The sequence below is a fragment of the Rhinolophus sinicus genome, linkage group LG13 (genome assembly GCF_036562045.2).
Source record: "Rhinolophus sinicus isolate RSC01 linkage group LG13, ASM3656204v1, whole genome shotgun sequence".
NCBI lineage: Eukaryota > Metazoa > Chordata > Mammalia > Chiroptera > Rhinolophidae > Rhinolophus > Rhinolophus sinicus.
The window spans coordinates 13,066,298-13,087,616 of record NC_133762.1 but is presented as its reverse complement, the minus strand read 5'-3'; the positions used below and the strand labels follow the sequence as shown (position 1 = coordinate 13,087,616).

At 44.7% G+C, this 21,319-nt stretch overlaps 1 protein-coding gene across 5 annotated transcripts in view; it reads left to right on the top strand.

The window, feature by feature from the left end:
* Positions 1–21,319, top strand: part of ZNF774 (zinc finger protein 774) — a 68,182-nt gene that overhangs the window by 33,910 nt on the left and 12,953 nt on the right. For 3 of the 5 annotated variants that reach the window (XM_074317586.1, XM_074317585.1, XM_074317584.1), the window contains 3 exons: positions 13,202–13,323; positions 14,501–14,607; positions 15,057–17,926. In XM_074317586.1, coding sequence (XP_074173687.1) covers positions 13,208–13,323; positions 14,501–14,607; positions 15,057–16,297 — 1,464 coding nt within the window. In that variant the 5' untranslated portion in view covers positions 13,202–13,207 and the 3' untranslated portion in view covers positions 16,298–17,926. Of the gene's footprint in view, positions 1–11,352; positions 11,665–13,201; positions 13,324–14,500; positions 14,608–15,056; positions 17,927–21,319 lie in introns of those variants that run through there. The other 2 variants (XM_074317583.1, XM_074317582.1) reach the window with 2 other exon arrangements.

Below are 21,319 nucleotides of genomic sequence, written 5' to 3'. Positions count from 1 at the left end.
TCATAGTCTTAGGGAGTACAAGTTGAGCTATGCTTCAAAGAGTTTACAGATAAGCTACAAAAGCCTCCATTACTTCAGAGAGCAGGAGATAAGCTATCAGACATTTGGTCTCTATGCCCACATCCTGGAATTAACAATTAGGCCATTAGGTTATTTTAAGCTTGTTGACTGTTAGCATAAGGACTGCCGCTTTACGGTTAAGATAGGGTTAACAGCCCTGGCAGCCCTGGGCTCAAGTTAGCATGAGAACTGTTACTTTAAAGTCAGAGTAAGATTAACAGCCTTGAGCTTAAAACAACCTAATGGCCTAATTGTTAGTTCCAGGATGTGGGCATAGAGACCAGCTGTTTTATCTCCTGATATGGAAGCTTTTGAAGCGTATCTATTGTAAACTCTTTGAAGCATAGCACAATCTGCACTCCCCAAGACTTTAGAAATTACAGAATGTCTTAGTTATGTGAGAATTGAAGTCCATACTGTATTCCCTAAGACTTTAGGAATTACTAAGCTCCTAGAACTGCTATAAAAACCCTTAGCTTTGTGGACTAGGGGTCCTTGTTAAAACCCGCTGCGTCGGGCAGAGACGGGGACCCCAGCTAGCTGGAAATAAGCCTCGCTGTGTGACTTGCATTATCGTGTGTGTCTCTGTCTTTCTGAGGGGTGAAAGATTCCCGGATTTAACAAGCTCAGGGCTGTTAACCCTACCTTAACCTTAAAGTGGCAGTTCTCATGCTAACAGTCTCTTACATTCCCCGTTTGTTGTTCATAATGAGGAATCTTGCTCGTTTATGGGCCAGCCGAGGTCTTCAGGAGCGGGCACTCTTTCATATTGTTGTCTGAGGACCATGAGCTGGACAGTATTTGTTAAGTCTGGGAATCTTTCGCCCCTCAGAAAGACAGAGCACACGATAATGCAAGTCACACAGCGAGGTTTATTTCCAGCTAGCTGGGGTCCCCGTCTCTGCCCGACGCAGCGGGTTTTAACAAGGACCCCCAGCCCTTAAAGCTAAGGGTTTTTATATCGTTTCTAAGGCACTCAGTAATTTTCCATAGTCTTAGGGAATACAGTATGGACTTCAATTCTCACATAACTAAGGCATTTAGTAACTTTTCATAGTCTTAGGGAGTACAAGTTGAGCTATGCTTCAAAGAGTTTACAGATAAGCTACAAAAGCCTCCATTACTTCAGAGAGCAGGAGATAAGCTATCAGACATTTGGTCTCTATGCCCACATCCTGGAATTAACAATTAGGCCATTAGGTTATTTTAAGCTTGTTGACTGTTAGCATAAGGACTGCCGCTTTACGGTTAAGATAGGGTTAACAGCCCTGGCAGCCCTGGGCTCAAGTTAGCATGAGAACTGTTACTTTAAAGTCAGAGTAAGATTAACAGCCTTGAGCTTAAAACAACCTAATGGCCTAATTGTTGGTTCCAGGATGTGGGCATAGAGACCAGCTGTTTTATCTCCTGATATGGAAGCTTTTGAAGCGTATCTATTGTAAACTCTTTGAAGCATAGCACAATCTGCACTCCCCAAGACTTTAGAAATTACAGAATGTCTTAGTTATGTGAGAATTGAAGTCCATACTGTATTCCCTAAGACTTTAGGAATTACTAAGCTCCTAGAACTGCTATAAAAACCCTTAGCTTTGTGGACTAGGGGTCCTTGTTAAAACCCGCTGCGTCGGGCAGAGACGGGGACCCCAGCTAGCTGGAAATAAGCCTCGCTGTGTGACTTGCATTATCGTGTGTGTCTCTGTCTTTCTGAGGGGTGAAAGATTCCCGGATTTAACAAGCTCAGGGCTGTTAACCCTACCTTAACCTTAAAGTGGCAGTTCTCATGCTAACAGTCTCTTACATTCCCCCGTTTGTTGTTCATAATGAGGAATCTTGCTCGTTTATGGGCCAGCCGAGGTCTTCAGGAGCGGGCACTCTTTCATATTGTTGTCTGAGGACCATGAGCTGGACAGTATTTGTTAAGTCTGGGAATCTTTCGCCCCTCAGAAAGACAGAGACACACACGACAATGCAAGTCACACAGCGAGGTTTATTTCCAGCTAGCTGGGGTCCCCCGTCTCTGCCCGACGCAGCGGGTTTTAACAAGGACCCCTAGCCTACAAAGCTAAGGGTTTTTATAGCAGTTCTAAGGTGCTTAGTAATCACTAAAGTCTTAGGGAATACAGTATGGACTTCAATTCTCACATAACTAAGACATTCTGTGATTTCTAAAGTCTTAGGGAGTGCAGATTGCTATGCTTCAAAGAGTTTACAATAGATACGCTTCAAAAAGCTTCTATATCAGGAGATGAAACACCTGGTCTCTATGCCCACATCTTGGAACTAACAATTAGGCCATTAGGATGTTTTAAGCTCAAGGCTGTTAGGCTGTTAATCTTACTCTGATTTTAGAGTAATAGTCCTTGAGCCTAGTGCAGCCAGGGCTGTTAGCCAGGGCTGTTAACCCTATCGTAACCGTGAAGCGGCAGGCCTTACTGTTAACAGTCTCTTACATATTAACACGATCTTTTACAAAATTAATAAGCTTGCTTAATATGCAAGGGCCAAAGGTTAAAATAAGCACAAGTAAAATAATTGGGCCTACTAAGATTGATACTAAAGTGGTGAACCAGGGGGATCTATTAAACCAAGTTTCAAACCAGTTTTCTTGAGCTTGTCTTTCACGTTTTCTCTTGGATAGCCCTTCTCTAACTTTTGCCATGGATTCTTTTACTACCCCAGTATGGTCAGCAAAAAAACAACATTCTTCTCCTAGCGTGACACATAGTGTAAGGGACTGTTTGTTAGCATGAGAACTGCTACTTCAGCATAAGAACTGCTACCTTAAAGTTAAGATAGGGTTAACAGCCCTGAGCTTAAAATAACCTAATGGCCTAATTGTTATGTGAGACCAGATGCCTAACAGCTTATCTCCTGTTCTCTGAAGAAGCAATGGAGGCTTTTGTAGTTTATCTATAAACTAACTCTTTGAAGCACAGCTCAACGTGCACTCTCTAAGCATAGCTCAACCTGCACTCCCTAAGACTGAAAAAAATTACTTAATGCCTTAGCTATGTGAGAATTATAGTTTACCTTGTACTCCCTAAAATTACTGAGTGCCTTAGAAACGCTGTAAAAACCCTTAGCTTGAAGGGCTAGGGGTCCTTGTTAAAACCCGCTGCATCGGGCAGAGACGGGACCCCAGCTAGCTGGAAATAAACCTCGCTGTGTGACTTGCATTATCGTGTGTGTCCTCTGCCTATCTGAGGGGTGGACGATTCCAGGACTTAACAATAGTCCACCTTGTTGGAGGAACAACAAATCAAGTCCTCTTCTATTCTGGAGTACTACTTCGGATAGGGAGGTGAGCGACTTCTCTAAATGACTAATAGAGGTTTCTAGTCTTTCTATATCCTCATCTATGGCCTGTAAGAGACTGTTAGCATAAGGACTGCCACTTTACGGTTAAAATAGGGTTAACAGCCCTGGCAGCCCTGGGCTCAAGTTAGCATGAGAACTGCTACTTTAAAGTCAGAGTAAGATTAACAGCCTTGAGCTTAAAACAACCTAATGGCCTAATTGTTAGTTCCAGGATGTGGGCATAGAGACCAGATGTTTTATCTCCTGATATGGAAGCTTTTGAAGCGTATCTATTGTAAACTCCTTGAAGCATAGCAATCTGCACTCCCCAAGACTTTAGAAATTACAGAATGTCTTAGTTATGTGAGAATTGAAGTCTATACTGTGCTCCCTAAGACTTTAGTCATTACTAAGCTCCTAGAACTGCTATAAAAACCCTTAGCTTTGTGGGCTAGGGGTCCTTTGTTAAAACCCGCTGCGTCGGGCAGAGACGGGGACCCCAGCTAGCTGGAAATAAGCCTCGCTGTGTGACTTGCATTATCGTGTGTGTCTCTGTCTTTCTGAGGGGTGAAAGATTCCCGGACTTAACAGGCCGCCCTTAGGGAGGTCATTCCTGATTGTTGAGTAGCTAGGGAAGCTATGCCGGTCCCGGCTCCGGCTATTCCCAAACTGAACAGGGTGGCAATGGTTAGTGCAGTGATGGGCTCTCTTTTTCTTCTCGCATTTGTGTAGCCATCCCAGTGCAGATACATACTCTCCTCAGGGTGATAGAGGACACGGGGCAGCACAGTTACCAGGACACAGAATTCATTGGAGGCATTGAAGACCGAGGTAGATAGGCACAGGGTGAGGCCAGTCTTTGAACATATCCACCATCTATTAGTATTGGGGATGAACCACTTAGTGTTACTTTTTCAACTAGGGGTGCTGTCAATGGAGGCACATAGACTTAGCTTAGCCTGGGGCACTTTCCCTAGACAGGTTCCATTGCCGCTTACTAGTTGCAGGGTTAAGCCAATTTTACGATCCCCCCATGAACACTGAGAGGGGTTCTTACTGTTAGAGGCAGTGTAAGTGGCATTAAGCCCAATGGCCTCATAGAACGGGGGCTTAACATCATAGCACAGCCAACAGGAGGTTGTGAGGTTAGGACTGGTGGCATTAAGGGCCTCATATACAGTGCGCATTAGTTTCCGTAATGAGTCTTCAGTAGCCTGCGTAACAGGTGCCGAAGGAGTTACTGAGGCCGCTGGCTGGGTTCCCTCGATCTTTCTTGTGGTGTCTTTATCCCTTAATATGCCTGGGTTCTTGGTAGGGACGAGAGGGGCCAGTACCTTATTTGGACCTACCTGGATGCTAATTGTTTCGACCGATAGTCGAATAGTCAGAAGACCGCCGGGGTGGGGGCCCATCCATGCCAACTGACCCATATCTAATTGGAACCCCCAAGTTAATCCTGACAACCAACCACGCTCTTTCTGTGCCGCGTCTTGGTTAAATTGGACACGTACCTGGGGTACCTGGTTGTGGGGGCCCCTAAAGGAGAATTTGACTAGATCCTTGTTCCCAATGTCCCACTGTCGAGGCCCGTCATAGGAGGTGACACAACTCCAGCTACCACAATAGTAGCGGTCTGGGCCGCCACAGGTTTTCCAATTGTTTCTGAGGTTTCCCAGACAAGCCCAAAACCCTTGTGCACTATGTTCTTGAGAGGTGACGATCAAGGCCCGCTTGGACCTGACTGAGTAGTCATACTGCTGTCCACGTTTAAAGCCAAAAATGTCACACAGGTCAAAAAACAATTCTGGCCACCACGTGTTGATTGGGGTAGTATGTGTAGTGCTATTAAGGGTCGTTTGGGTCTGTCCGTCCGTTAGGGTCCAGGTTAGCTTATGGGGTTGGTGTGGGTTGATCCCCGCATGGCTTTTCTCCCAGATGTGGAGTAGAAGCAGGACTAGCAACCGCTCCATCGTCGGCGGATACAGGGGGCTTGACGCTACTTCGAGGCCTGAAGAGTTGCAGCTTCAGAGGGTTATCAGGGTGCTGCTGCGCAGTCCATTCCTCACCTTGTGTCTGCTCCAGCTGGTTGGCTCGGCGCACGTGAGAGTGATGGACCCAAGGCCCGATGCCGTCAACCCAGGGCCCGTCCAAACGGCGTCCACTGCGGACGTCGTTGGGCCACCTTCTCGTTGGGGACGTCTCCCACGACTTCCAGAATTGGAGCTTCCAGGGTCGTAACCCGCTCCTCCTTTCCCGTGAGAATTCTCAATAGAGACCAGACCGAGCAGAGACCTGTTTCAGTCTCTGGCCGAGGACCTGTTTCAGTCCCCCCCTAACTAGGACCGGGCAGAGACCTGTTTCAGTCTCCCTCGGATCAGAGGTGGCCAAACCTCTTACCACGGTTCCCTGTGTAAACCAAGGTATCGGGAGTTGTCTGTTTCCCTGAGGGGGGTGGGGTGATCCCGGACGAGCCCCCAAATGTTAAGTCCTGGAATCGTCCACCCCTCAGACAGACAGAGGACACACACACGATAATGCAAGTCACACAGCGAGGTTTATTTCCAGCCAGCTGGGGTCCCCGTCTCTGCCTGACGCAGCGGGTTTTAACAAGGACCCCCAGCCTTTAAAGCTAAGGGTTTTTATAGCATTTCTAAGGCACTCAGTAATTTTCCATAGTCTTAGGGAGTACAAGATGAACTACAATTCTCACATAGCTGAGGCATTTAGTAATTTTTCATAGTCTTAGGGAGTACACGGTTGAGCTATGCTTCAAAGAGTTTACCGATAAGCTACAAAAGCCTCCATAGCAGGAGATAAGACATCTGGTCTCTATGCCCACATCCTGGAATTAACAATTAATTAGGCCATTAGGTTATTTTAAGCTCAGGGCTGTTAACCCTACCTTGACCTTAAAGTAGCAGTTCTCATGCTAACTTAAGCTCCGGGCTGTTAACCTTACCTTAACCTTAAAGTGGCAGTTCTCATGCTAACAGTCTCTTACAAGAAGAAATGAGCTCTCAAGCCGTGAAAAGACATGGAGAAACCTTAAATGCATATGACTCAGTAAAAAAAGCCACTCTGAAAAACTACATACTGTCTGATTCTAACTATATGACCGTCTGGAAAAGGCAAAACTAGTGAAACAGTAAAAGGATCAGTGGTGGCCAGGGGTTGGGGCAGGGAGGGTAGGGAAGGATGAAGAGGGGGAGCAAGGAGGATATTTAGGGCAGTGAAAATACTCTGTATGACACAATAGTGATGGATATATGTCACTATACCTGTGTCCAAACCCAGAGGACATACACCATCCTGAGTGAATCCTAAGGTAGACTGTTGAGGAATGAGTGAAGAGGTGAAGTCAGTATAGTCAAGCTGATTTAATATGCAATCTGTATAGTCAAGCTGACACAACTGGTTCAGACCATACAGGCCGAAGCATCAAGAATAGATTTTTTTTTTAACCTTAAGTAGTCTGAGGACTTAAACTTTGAACTTTTCAGTTGTGCCTGGAGAAAGATACATAAATCAAAAAATAAAAATAAAAATAAAAAAATAAAATAAAAAAAAAGAAAGATACATAAATCCAATAGATAACCCTCTGAAGGACTTAGGAAAGAATGTTCCCGTGTTCAGACTGCCTGACGTCCATCATCCAGACCACCAAACATCTGGAAGATTTCCATCACGGACCAATCCAGAGGCGAAGAATGCAGGACTGATTCTTCTCAAGAACGTAGTTTTGACTACAAAAGCGCTCAGCTTTTCTTTCTTCTTCCGAAAACCCTGGGGTATCGTCTAGTTATGTTTTATGATTTGCAAGTTCTAAGGCTTGAAATAAATCTTTGTCCTTTATTTCTAGCCCGAGCCTCCTGACTCTTTTGTGCTCGGTGGACACTGCGGACTTTGGGTGATGATGATGTGTCTATGTAGGTTCATCAATTGGAACAAATGGACCACTTTGGGGGAGGGATGTTGAAAATGGGGGAGGCTGTGCCCGTGTGGGGTCAGGAGGGATGTATGAGTAGGAAATCTTTGTACCTTTTAAATTTTGCTGTGAAACTGCTATAAAAACGAAAATCTTAAAAAATAATTTAAAATTTAAAAATCACAGTAACATACCATTACACACTCTTTATATGAGGAAAATAAGTATTTCTGTCAGAGCAAAACAAAACAAGATGATACATGAGCATTGTCAAAATTTTGGAAAATACAGAAACCTTTAAAAAGACAACAAAAATCTATGTATAATCTCAGTACTCAAGTATAACCTCTGTTACCGTGGTGGTGGGTTTCCTTTCCTTCTTTTTTCTATGCGTACACGTGTGACCAATAAGAGCTGTACTGCAACATCAGGATGCCTTTAATTTTTTGCCCAAAATAAATGAAACTAAAACTAGCTCTAACCTTTAACTGCTCAGTTATCTAAAAACCTCCTTTTTGGAGCTCTCCCTCCGTCTGGACTGCCCAGGACCCTGGGGTTTATGCAACACACAAAACAACCTGTGGGCACTCACCTATGGGAGAAAAGTCCAAGGCACCCCAAGCTCTGGACTGTGGCAGTTTCTGCAATTGCTCCTCGCCACCACAAGATGTCACTCTCTGCATGTTCAAATCAAGGTGAGGTCGCAGGCCTCAGACAAAATTGGCCTGTTAGGTGCCTGGGCGGAAAAATTCCACTCCTTCAGCACCAGCTAATCCAGAGTCCCTTACCGGTTCCCAAGGACTCATTCTTAGTGCCTAACCCTTTCAGGCCCCACCGACCTCTCCTCCAAGCCTGCCCCCACCCCCAGCACTGTGTCAGGGTTGGCTCAGATGAACACCCTTTCCAGAAAACCAGCATTTTTTTCTCTTTCTTGCCCAGATATTTTCAGCTCTTAAAACAGATTGGCCTTGTTCTGCTTCCCTCCTGGGCCCTCAAGCTACAAATTCCACCCTACCCCCAATAGAGACTTCCAGTAGGTTTTCTAGGGGGTCTCATACCTTCTCCAGGTCTGCCTTTTCACACAAAAGGTTGGTTACTGGTCCCCACCCCCGCCCCGACAATGGGGCCTGATGGCCTCCAAGGGCAGACAGCCATTCAAAACCGCTAAATTCTGTTTAACTCTCTTAGAGGAAGGGGACCTCCCTGGTGAGTCACATCCCAGGAAAAGACTTTCTGGCATTCTTTTAGTAAAGCAATGAAAGCAACTTGTTGCTTTAGTAAAGCAACAAATTACATCTTCAGAATATCTTACCGATATATGTATGAATATATTGCAGATATATTTTATATGGTTGTAAACATAACATATATAGGTCCATATAATTTCTCATGGACTATATGTTCAGCATTGTCCTATTCATTATAAATTCTTAATAAACATTATTTTTAGTGGTTGAATGATCTTTTCATTACATAGTTCTATGGTAACTTTTGTAATGATTTACCTATTAGACACTGGTTATTTCTAATTTTTTTTGCTATATTGACTATTTTTATACATGTCTTTGTACGTATTTCTGATTATTTCCTTATGAGAAACTTAGTATTGAAATTACTGCATCAAAATCATTTGTAAGACATTTTATTCATGCTGCAAAAAAGACTTCCTAGGAAGAAAGTATCAGTGTGCATTGCAGGATATAGAGCACTTAACTTACTGCATCCTTATGAAAGTAATTAAATTTTTAAAAAATCTCTGCTCATTGGACAAGTGAAAAAGAATTTTTTTTAAATTTGCAATTAATTACCAGTATGAATGAACAGTTTTAAATTTATGTTTCTGCTTCTATATATTACCTGTTGGTAGCTTTTACCCATTTATTGGGGTCTTAATTTTTTAATTGATTTTTGTGAGCCTTTTATTTATTGAAGATATTGTTCTATTGTCTTTTGTATTTGTTACAAGTTTTTTAGTGTAAAGCTTATTTCACATTTTTATTAATAACATTTTTTAAATGTCTACAAGTTTTTTCAATTTATAATTTTTTAAGACTAATTTGTTTAATTGAGATAAAATTACATACAATGAAATGCACCGACCTTAAGTGCACGTATCAAAGAGTTTTAACAAATATATACTTAGTGATGTACATGATTTTAATTTTTATATATTCAAATTTTTTGGTGTCCTCCTCCAATGGTAACTGTTAGGAAAAAGCGAAAGACTTTGAAATTGACAAACAAAAAAAAGTTACTAGGTGTCTTATCTAGAATCCCCTTCCATGTTATCGTCTCTTGTCTTTGATCTATTTTACCAATCTGTAAATTGTAGAAAACTGATATTAATGAAAATTATTCTTGTCTATAGAAATGAAAATTAGTTGTGTCCGGTAGAATGCAACTGATTATTGCCCTGTGGTTAGATAACTTGCTTTTATTTATAAATTATTTTTTAGTGTCTTACTTGCCTACGTGTGTGTGTATGCGTGTGTGTGTGTCTGTGTGTGTGAATATTCTTTGAATTCTCTTGTGATGTCTTTCTTAGCTAGTCATGCTGCTGGTGGTTTAGACGCCATGCCTCAAGACCCATCTATTTCTTTTTGCAAGCAATGGACTAATAAACCCTTTCTTTAAAACAAAAAAAAAAGAGGGGCAGCCGATGGTTCAGTTGGTTAGAGCACGAGCTCTGAACAACAGGGTTGCCAGTTCAATTCCCGCCTGGGATGGTGGGCTGCACCCCCTCTAACTAAAGGTTGAAAACGGAGACTGGACTCGGAGCTGAGCTGCGCCCTCCACAACTAGATTGAAGGACAACTACTTGGAGCTGATGGGCCCTGGAGAAACACACTGTTCCCCAATATTCCCCAATAAAATTTATTTTTAAAAAAGATAGGAAAGCTATAATTAGTTCTCCTACTTAGAATAACATAAATATATTCACTTACGTTTCCAAATTTCCAATAAAACAAGATAGATTCCATGTATGTTAGTTTTTTGGTTTTTTTCCACCTCAGCTTCTTCTCAAGGCCTTAAACTTTGAGGAGCCAGTGAGCTGTTGGGTAGTTCCTGGAGGGCTAACACTATTTCCATTCATTTCTAGTAATACGTTCTCAGTCGACTCAAAACATTTGTGAAAGTAAGCAATTTCTCTAGCGATGTGAAAGTTTTTATACATATATAAGGGAATTGGCCTCAAGGAGGACAGGAGAAGGAAAAATCTCCAGGCTGGGAAGCTCGGGGCACTGAGGCCCAGATGTCTATGTCTCTCCTTGGTCTTTCCCACCTCCTTCCCACTCCCTAGGACAGTCAGGTGGCAGAACCCAGGACGATGGAGAGGAAAGAGATGGCAGTGGAGCTGGGGTGGGAGCTATGTTGGCTAGACAGGCCCCTCCGGCTAGGGAGTGTGGAGACTACTTTTATTTGCCTGGGAGTTGCAGAAGTAGATGGCAGGGAATCCCCTGCCAGCGTCCTCTAGCTGTGAACAGGTGTATTAACCAATGGAAAAGGGATATGCGTGGGAATTGTGATGCTAATGACAGGAAGCAGAACGTCTCTTTTCCACTAACGGCTTCTGCTTGGGGTTTCTTATGAGCAGTCTGATTTGGCCTGGAACCCGGCGGCGGCATTCACCATTCAGACTCTGGCCGCCCCCGGGTGGAAAGGACCGTGCCCAGCACGGTTCTAGCGACGAGCTGCTCCGCGCTCTGGAAGGGCTGGATGCCAGGCGCGCGAGACTCCGCCCTCGATACCCGGCTGCTCCGTGGTAGTCGGCTGAGACCAGGAGGCTCGCATCTGCAGAGCCCTCTCTGGGGGTGCAGACTTTGATCCCCCTTTCAGCTCCCGAGAGGCGGTTCCCGCAATCGAGTAGCTCGGGAATTGGGTTTAGCACTTGTCACCGATCAGAACTGAGCGTCCCGGGACTGAGTCATTTGAGGGCTTGCTCAGGACTACGTCTCCCAGACGGCGCCGCGGTGATTGATATCTTGATCAGCCTATGGATAGGGAAGACTTCTCGTCGCCGAAACTGAGAAGCCAATGGCAAGAGGACAGGGGCGGTGTTTTCCGGCGTCTGGCTGCCGAGCTCGGAGTCCCACCTGTGTGCCCACAGTCCTGTCACGAAACCCGGTGGGGTTCTGGGAGGGTCCGCCTCGGCCTGGCGGGCCGGGTGCGGCTCGGCGATGGAGGACGCTCCTTCCTGCTCCATCCCCGGCTGGGCCCTGGGGCGGTGAGTGATCCTGAGAAGGAGCGGCCGCCGCCCCGGCGCTGCTGAGGGGCGTGGAAGGGGCTCGCCTGTCGCCCCGATGCTGTCTGTACCCGGTCCCCCAATCCCGGCCCCCCGCTCGCCCTTCGGAGCCCGTGGGTCTGCTGAGGAGTGGGGAGAGGTAGCTGCGGTTTTCTTTGCCGTCGTGGGGATAGCTCACCCTCGTACCCATTTTCTTACTCCTCGGTGGTCGTCCCCGGGGCTCAGCCTCGCTTTGTGACCTTCTGACCGCCGCACCCCGATTAGGGCCTGCGGCACAGTGAGGGGGGAGAATGGGTGGCAGCCCTACCCTTGCGGTCATGTTCCTATTAATAAACCCAGCGACAAGCCGGTGGTGCTTCTCACAATGGCACTTAGTCACAGCACCTAGTGCTCTTGGTCCCTCGAGGTCACCTGTACAGGACAACGTAGGGCACAGGGTTTCTGTAACCAGGCTTAGAACTCTGTTCCCTCTCTCCCGCTGTCTCCTGCAGGTGGACCCTGCTGCTGTGTTTTATAATGGATGTGGAAATAACATTTATGCTCAAAACTCAGTACGATTTTCACTTCCTAATGACATAATTTTTGTTTGTGAAGGTCTCAAACCAGAGATGAAATATGTCGCTACGGTTTGTAGATCCTTAAAAAATCAATGCTTTATAAGTGACCAATAGCAATGTATGTAAATGGATAAATGTTTCCATGAAGTGTTTGTGTGTGTATTCTAGAAGTGCTTTGATTGGTGAGACAAAGATGTGAAAGAGTAAAACTTCCTCGCTCCAATCTGGTCCATCCTTGACTGAAATGTAGAATTTTTTATTATCAGACTCAGTGGCTGACTTGTACCTACTTCTGTTGGAAACTCTTTAGCGAGATGGGGGATGAGGACGATGACTTACATTTCTTTGTGACTCCTCATGCCTTACAGCATGTTACTGAGTAAATTACTCATTCATCCAGTAATCTGACCATCTTCCCCAAAATAATTTTTTCATAATACTGGTGTCAATTTTATTCATGTGTTTTTTTTTTTTTTTGTGGGTTTTGTTTTGTGCTTATCCCCACTGTTTCACTTAGTTTTACAGCTTATCCATCCTTTTTTTTTTTTTTTTTTTTTTTTTAACCCATGTCTTCTAAGTCTCATTTCTGACTCCATGAAACCTTGAAATAGAATGGTACCCAGGGAAGTTCCCTTTAGGGTTCTGCTTGGTCTGTCACTTGAAGTTGACACCAAATCTACAAGCCAAGAAAAGTCAGCTGTCCTCATAACTAATATGAGTATAATTAAATCCACAATTCCTAGCTTGCTGAGGAAAAATCAGTTGGAGAGAATCCAAAGCTTTCCAGAAACCCGTTATACCTGCACACTCTGTCTTTTATTTATCTCGTCCATCATGGAAAATATATTCCTCAGACAGTTAGTGTGTTCAAAGATAGGGTTCTGCTGGTGTGTTTGGGAGACCCAGGCCTCTCTTGGTAATGGGAAAGTCGGCCAAGGCAAGGATTATGTAAAAGCAGAATGGGGAAAGCAAACCCTTTGTGGTTGACAGAATTGACCTCAGAGCTATCCTAGTCATGGGGGGTTTTGTTTGGTGGCCGTGGTGGCTGTCTGTTGGTTTTCAGACCATGGTGAGAATGTCCAGAGAGCTATTGATGCGAACTGCAGTCTCTTGCTTTAGGACCTGATGGCCTCAATGATGTGGCTGGGGACTTCTGGGAAGAGTGGGTTACCTGGACACCGCTTAGAGAATCCTCTTCAGGGATACCGCCCAGCACAGATAGAAGACTGGGCTCTCAAGGGGTAAGCATGCTACTCTCTGTTAGATTTAGGGTGGATATTTTGAGAGGGCCCAAGTTTGAGTGGTCTCTGGGAATGTTGGTCTCCTGGAGCTCCAGATCGCTGAGAGAATAACTGTCGCCTCCCTGGCTGAAAAAGAAGGGCTTCCGTTTTTATGGCACTTGTGATTTGCAGATGTCTTTTCTGGCTGATGATATTTATTGTCTTGTTAATACCTCATCATAACCCTTTGATGTGTGTATTATCTTCCCCTTTTTCCTGCTCATGACACTGAGACTCAAAGTTAAGGGCCAGAGGTGACAGTCCCACTCAGGTCTTTGTGGAAAAGGGAGAGAATATATACAGAAGTAATACCGAGGGTGCCAAAAAAATGTACGCACATTTTAAGAAAGGAAAACACTGTGTTAAAATTGTAATAATATATACCAATAACAAAAGATGAATACAAGTCACGTGTATGCATTTTTTTGGCACCCCTGGTATATACTCATTGAAGAAAGAGACAAGAAAAATTAAAACAAAAGTCATCATTCCATCACTGAAGAGTTACTATCCTTCCATATATAGAATTAAAAGCATAATATATAACATAAATATACAATTTTAAAACAAGCATATATATAATTAGAAAAAAAATTGGGGGCAGCTGGTTAGCTCAGTTGGTTAGAGCGCAGTGCTCTTAACAACAAGTTTGCCTGTTTGATCCCCACATGGGCCACTGTGAGCTGCGCCCTCCACAACTAGATTGAAACAACTACTTGACTTGGAGCTGATGGGTCCTGGAAAAACACACTTAAATAAATAAAAGTTAAAACAAAATTGGGATCATACTGTACATTTAGTTGTACATCCCACTTTCAGCAACAAATATCTTTCTGTACACTGAAAATATTGAGTATTACAATTTTAGTACAGTTTTCCTTTCTTAAAATGTGTATACATTTTTTTTGGCACCCTCTGTATATATTTTTAATGGGAGGAAAGGGCTTTTTTTTCCTCTGCCTCTTGGGGAGATCACCCTCTTTTATCCCTTCAGTATGGCTGCCCTTTTAATGAGACCAAACCCATTAGAGCTTCTCTGGGTGTTCTCTTCCACCTAGGGAAGGAGGAGGGCTTAGATTTTGGCCAGGCCATGTGTGATTGGCTCAGAGTAACATCCTATGTTTATCTTCCTGTGTAGCATTTCTAGACCAAATGTAATCTCCCAGCTGGAACAGAAAAAAGAGCCATGGATCCTACCACTCCAAAATTTTGAGGCAAGGACGTTCCTGAGGGAAAGTCACACAGGTGAGATGTGAACGTCACATGGTGGGAGAAGAATTTGGAATGCTGCCCTAGACTTTTGTTCTTACTGATAGAAGTTTAAGTTTGACCTCTTGGACAGTCAGTCATTGACCAAATAAAGGCTCTTTTTAAGTAAGCATTTTCCTTTTGGGTTGGATATAACATCTTAGAAAGGAGTTTACCAATTTTGACATACGTGGCCTACTCTTGAAGGATCTAAAGGTCACCTCAAGATTCTCCTGGCCATCCTAAAATAAAAAAAGGGTTTAGGAATTCATTTTTTTTGAAAACTCAATGAACTTCAATAAACTTTTCACTTTGTGAAAACCAAAGTAGTCAAATTAAGTATAGCCTGTTGCAAAAACACCGATTTTAATCCTTCTTGCTGCTCTCTGATGTTCGTTCCTGAAAACAGATAGCTTTATTCTCTGTTACTTCTGTGAATTTTTCAGACTTCAACACTCAGGTGGAAAAACTCAATCGGGACATTTCTGAGCCAGCAGAACAGTGTGGAACATCCTCAGAAACGGCCAACAGAGCTATTGCTCAGACTCCCAGCTGGGGAGGAAGCTGGGAGAGGGGCCTGGAATTAGAGGGACAGCATGACACCCTCCCAGGAGAGGGCCATCAGGAGCCCTTTTCACAGGACAAGGACTTAAACAATCTCCTGGATGGATACGTAGGAAAGAAGGCTGTGTGTGCAGAATGTGGAAAAAGCTTTAACCAGAGTTCCTATCTCATCAGACACCTAAGGACCCACACTGGCGAGAGGCCTTATAAATGCATCGAGTGTGGAAAAGGCTTCAAACAGAGTTCAGACCTTGTCACCCATCGCAGGACACACACAGGAGAGAAACCCTACCAATGCAGTGGATGTGAGAAAAAATTCAGCGACAGCTCAACGCTCATCAAACACCAGAGAACCCACACAGGTGAGAGACCTTACGAGTGTCCAGAGTGTGGGAAGACTTTTGGGCGGAAGCCACACCTCGTAATGCACCAAAGGACCCACACAGGAGAGAAGCCCTATACGTGCCTCGAATGTCATAAAAGCTTTAGTCGAAGCTCAAATTTCATCACCCATCAGAGGACCCACACGGGAGTGAAGCCTTATGGGTGTAAGGAATGTGGGGAGAGTTTTAGCCAGAGCTCAGATTTGATTAAGCACCAACGAACCCACACAGGAGAACGGCCCTTTAAGTGCCCAGAGTGTGGGAAGGGCTTTCGGGATAGTTCTCATTTTGTAGCTCACATGAGTACTCACTCAGGAGAAAGGCCTTTCACTTGTCCTTACTGCCACAAAAGTTTCAGTCAGAGCTCACATCTGGTCACGCACCAGAGAACACACACAGGTGAGAGGCCTTTTAAGTGCGACAACTGTGGAAAAGGTTTCGCTGACAGCTCTGCCCTCATTAAGCACCAAAGAATCCACACGGGAGAAAGACCCTATAAATGTGGCGAGTGTGGGAAGAGCTTCAATCAGAGTTCCCACTTCATGACTCATCAACGAATCCACTTAGGAGACAGGCCCTATCGATGTCCTGAATGTGGCAAAAGCTTCAATCAGCGTTCCCATTTCCTAACACACCAGAGAACACACTCCGGAGAAAAACCTTTTCATTGTAGTAAATGTGACAAGAGCTTCCGTCAGAAAGCACATCTTTTATGCCATCAAAACACTCATTTGATTTAGGAAATAATTTATAGTGGATCTCCTGCCCGCTTCCAAATTTCCATTCCTGCCGTCTTAGAGTGTCCCAAATAGGGAAAAACCTGAACCTGGGCAGTCAGTGGCTCAGGTTGGGGCCTAATCTGTTCTCTCTCTCTCTCTCTCTCTCTCTCTCTCTCTTATTTTTCTATGTATTAATGGTGAGGATAAACCTATAGCATCCAAATAATGTTCTGAACACAAAAGGCATTCCTTCAGGATGTTTGACTAACTCTTAGGGAAACAGGAGTTTATCGGTTACTAAAAGAGAAGTGAGATTGATGTGACCTAAAGAACTCATTTAAGCCGCCTAGTACAGTGCCTGACACAAAGTGGGTGCCCAGTAACTGAATGGTCTCATTATTGTTATAATGATTAATATTTGAGATCTTATATAAAGCCCTCAATATAGTGCCTGGCCTTTAAAAGACACTCATACAAGGTTGGTTGCTTATATCAGCCTTCTTTCTCAGTAAGGGATTTATGAGTGCAGACCTACAAGCCCAGGACTTTCAAGAACTTAGGTTGGTTCTAGAAGATTTGGGGTGTGAACCCACAGATTTGAAAAAACAGAAAACACTCTCCCAACCCAGTGCTATGCAGGCATTAGTCACCGGATGTCTCATTGCCTGCCATGCCAAGGCAGAATTATCCTAGAGGATGCTTGCCGTCTTGTGACTTAGAGGCTGAAAGAATTTCAGAAGCTCTTTGTACAGCAGTGGCTGAGCTTTGCTGCCATCTGCATAGAAAATATCCGGTGACAAACAAGCCAGAGGGACCTGGAGGAGGGCTAACGTTGTGGAAGCAAAATGCCTGAGAATGTTAAAATGATATTACAGGGACCCTTCCTGGCATTCAGCTGAAGGGCACAACTCTTGTTTTCTAATTTGCTGGGTCATTGGCCCTTTAGTTTTAAGTTAGTGCAGCTCTCTCATCCTTTTAGGGTCATTCGTTTTACGCCCTAGTACATGCCTATATTTAATTGAAATACACTGAGGAAGGGCAGCGTGTGGGAAAGAACACTGACTTCATTGAGAAGGTGAGGTGTTTGAGTCCTGGCCCCGACACTTAATTTGGCCAGACTTCCACTGCCTCTCAGGCCCTCCCCTACCTACCTGGCAAGGTTGGAAGGGCTTAATACATACATATACGGAGGCGCACAAGCACATAAGCACTTTGTTGTTAAACTATACGGTGTAATATCTCTAAAGCGTAATGTGATAGTTTTGTTGCTAATGTCTTCTTTCCAAGGAACTCTGGCTAATAATTCTCCAGATGGCTCATTTTCTCTCGTAATGAGGGACTTCTTTTTTTTTTGCCTGTTAAAAACCGAAGGCCTGAAAATGCCAAACGATTCATTATGAGTCACATAAGTTAACAGAAAAGCCAGCATTTGGCTGCAGGTCTCTGCTTCGGCAAACATGGAACAGACCGGCTCTGGGATTTGTTGATGCCTCTGAGACCCTGCAGGACTGACGGACCCGTCTTCTATCCAGCAAACCCAGCAAACCCGTCTTAATTTGGAAGTGATGGAGGGATGGCGCCTGAGTCCCCGGGAGCTTTACAGGATCCTGGGCTGGGGGTCCTTGATCCTCGAGGAATAAGACAGGACAGGTAAGGGCAGATGCAAGGGGTGAAAGGGGCTAAGGAGGGAGTTGGGTGTCTAACACTCTAGAAAGAACAGTGGTTGCCTAGCGGTTTTTCCTTTCAAGCCTTCCTGTGGTAATACAGACTAAATTGTAGTCTGTAATACAGACTAATTGTAGTTCTAATTGTAGTTCGTTCTCTTCCATTTTACGGAATGCCTTCTTTAACTAATGGGGCGCAGAGCTCAGCTGATAATCTAAGCTCTTTCTTGGGCAGAGTAATTAGATAATTAGATAAATCTGCTAACCCAGCGCAGTGGTTCTCAGAATGTGAACCCAGACCAGTAGCATTAGCATCTGGGAACTTGTTAGAAATGCAGATTCTAAGTCCCCGCCTCAGACTTACTGAATCAGAAACTCTGGGGGTAATACACATGAACTCCAGGGGCACCGTCTCTCCAGGAGTGGACGTGTTTTGGCCACGGGGAGGATGTGGCAAGAGCCAGTACGGAGTTGAGTATGAGATCCCTCCGAAGAGGCATTCTGAGACTTTTGCACTGGATTAATGTAAAATGTCCTGGAAGAATGTCCCGCAAGTGGGAGCCAGTTAGAGGACCTAAAGGGGCATGGAGCTACATTATGAGCACAGGCAGGCAAACCCCCAAACCCAACTGGAATGTACTGTGAGCTCATTGTCTGATTGAGTCTACATTTAGGAGGCAGGATGTGGAAGCAGCACAGAACCAGGGGTTAGAAGACCCAGCTTCCGGTTTGGGTGTCATTACTCACTAGCCAACCGTCTTTGGACAGGCCAGTTCATCACTCCAGGTTTCAGTCTACCTGTTAAATCAGAAAAATATCCCTCTGTGTCTAACACTTGACAAATCTGGGGCTCTCACAGACCCCCGTACTCCAGCGCTGAAATTAGCTTGTAACAGAAATTGAGTCTTTTTCTACCACCTGTTTTTCATCTTGTATACCTACAGAAGCGTCTATCCTATGAGATGTGAGCTCTTGAGGGGCAATGTGTGACTTGCTTTGTGGCTCTGCCACCTCTCCCCACCCCTGGCCATGAGCCAGGACTACCTAAATGGTATTGGTGAGAGTAGAGGGAACTGATTTACCATATTTTCTCTTTGTAACTGGGCCATCAGCTTCTTGCTCACGCTGCACACCTCCTCTCTTTTTCACTTCAAAATTCATGTCATCACCAAGCCCTGTCAGTTACCTCTCAGACCTGCCATCTCCACTGCCACTCTCTAGTCCCAAATGACCACCATCTCTTACCTGAATTCCTGCAGTGGCCTCCTAACTGAATCCCAGATTTTATTTTCGCTCTAATTCTTCTCACAGAAGGCGGAGCGGAGTGATCTTTAAAAATCCTGACTGTAATCCCATTGCCTAGGTGCTTAAAACCAGCAGCGCCCGTTGCTTGTAGGGTAACGACCCAAATCTTTAAGCAAGCTACAAGGCCCTCCCCCAGTTTTACCCACACACCACCCAGCCTCTTGTTTTTTTTGTGTGTGTTTTTTTTTAAAGATTTTTATTGGGGAAGGGGAACAGGACTTTATTTGGGAACAGTGTCTACTTCCAGGACTTTTTTTCCAAGTCAAGTTGTTGTCCTTTCAATCTTAGTTGTGGAGGGCGCAGCTCAGCTCCAGGTCCAGGGGCCGTTGCTAGTTGCAGGGGGCCCAGCCCACCATCCCTTGCGGGAATCGAACCGGCAACCTTGTGGTTGAGAGCCCACTGGCCCATGTGGGAATCGAACTGGCAGCCTTCGGAGTTAGGAGCACGGAGCTCCAACCGCCTGAGCCACCGGGACGGCCCCAACCCAGCCTCTTGTGATACCACCTTTCCTCTCACACTGTGCTTCAGCCCACCTGCGCGCTTTCTGTTCCTTGATCACACCAGGGCCATGTATGCCTTGGAGCCTTGGTGCTAACTGTTTCCTCTGCCCAGAATGTTCCTCACCCAGGGCATTACTGAGGCTGCTTGTCAACGAGGTTTCCGCTTAAAACTCTCCTCCTTTCAGAGACTTTCCCTGATCCATCCCATCTAAGTTAATCCTTCACCCCAACAGTCCCTGTCTTATTATCCTCTTTTTTTTCATCCAAGTCCTTATACCTGGCTGACATTTTCTTGTTTACTTAGATAGGAGGGAACCATTTCTCTTGTTTACAATTCTTTCCTGGCACCTAAAACAATGCCTGGCACATAGTATGTGCTCAGTAAATGTTCATTGGCTGGATTAATGCGTGCATGCTTGTCAGACTCCCACTAACATGTAGTTATTCTCAGAGCTATCGTGTCTAGGCTCCTAGACCTTGACTCTCAAGGGTCTCTTAATTTCTGAATTAACATCTAAAGGCCTCTTCTTCCCATTCAACAACCATTTACTTTTTGATGCCACTTAACACATGCTCTTTCTTCTTGAAATTCCATGTTCCCTTGGTGGCCGTCAGATGGTTCTTCTGTATTTCTGGCTACTCCTTGTCAAGTGCTTTCCCTCACATGTGCCTCACCACCATCACCCTAACATTCTGACCCTTGACCCTTTACCTTTCTTCTTTCCTATTCTGCACCCTAATCTTATGACGTCAACCATCGTCTCTCAGAACATGGGTCTAGCTCAGCCTCACTACTAAAATTCATACATACAAGGCCAGCTGCTTTGGTGGACCCTCCGCAAGGATGACCTGTTGCTTCCCAAACTCAGAATCCCCAAATTATAGTCAGCATCTCCTCCCAAAGCATCCCTCCTGACATTTCTCTTTCTGCAAATGACTCTGGCATTCTCCTACTGTGTTTCCCTGAAAATAAGACCTAGCCAGACCATCACCTCTAATGCATCTTTTGGAGCAAAAATTAGTATAAGACCCAATCTAATCTAATCTGATCTGATCTAATATAATATAAGACTGGGTCTTTTTAAATTGTAAAAGCAACACATGCTTTCTGTACATTTTTCAAAAACAAAAAAAATACAGAAGTGCCTAAAGTAACAAAACAATGGCAATGCCTGTCTCCTCATTCCTCCCGTCTCTCACTCCCCAGATCTCCACTCTGTAACAGCCTGGCCTGTCAAGTCCCGGTCAGCTCTTCCTTTCCATCCCCACTGCCGTCATCTGGACTAAAGGGATGGTTTCCCATCTGATCTCCTTGACTTTTCCTGTTAATTCAAATATTTATTGAGCGCCTACTCCACACCAAGTCCTACACCAGACCCTGGAGGTACAAAGACAAATGAGACAGTGAAAGAGGGCCGCATTTAAGAGCTTTGGACTCTGGGCAAGTTACTTACTCTCGCTGACCCTTATTTCCTTATCTGTGAAATGAGGCTAATCCCAGTCCCTTCTTCATGCGGTTGGGTGCGGATTAATGAGACAATACATAGAAAACTTCATACAGCACCTGGTGTATT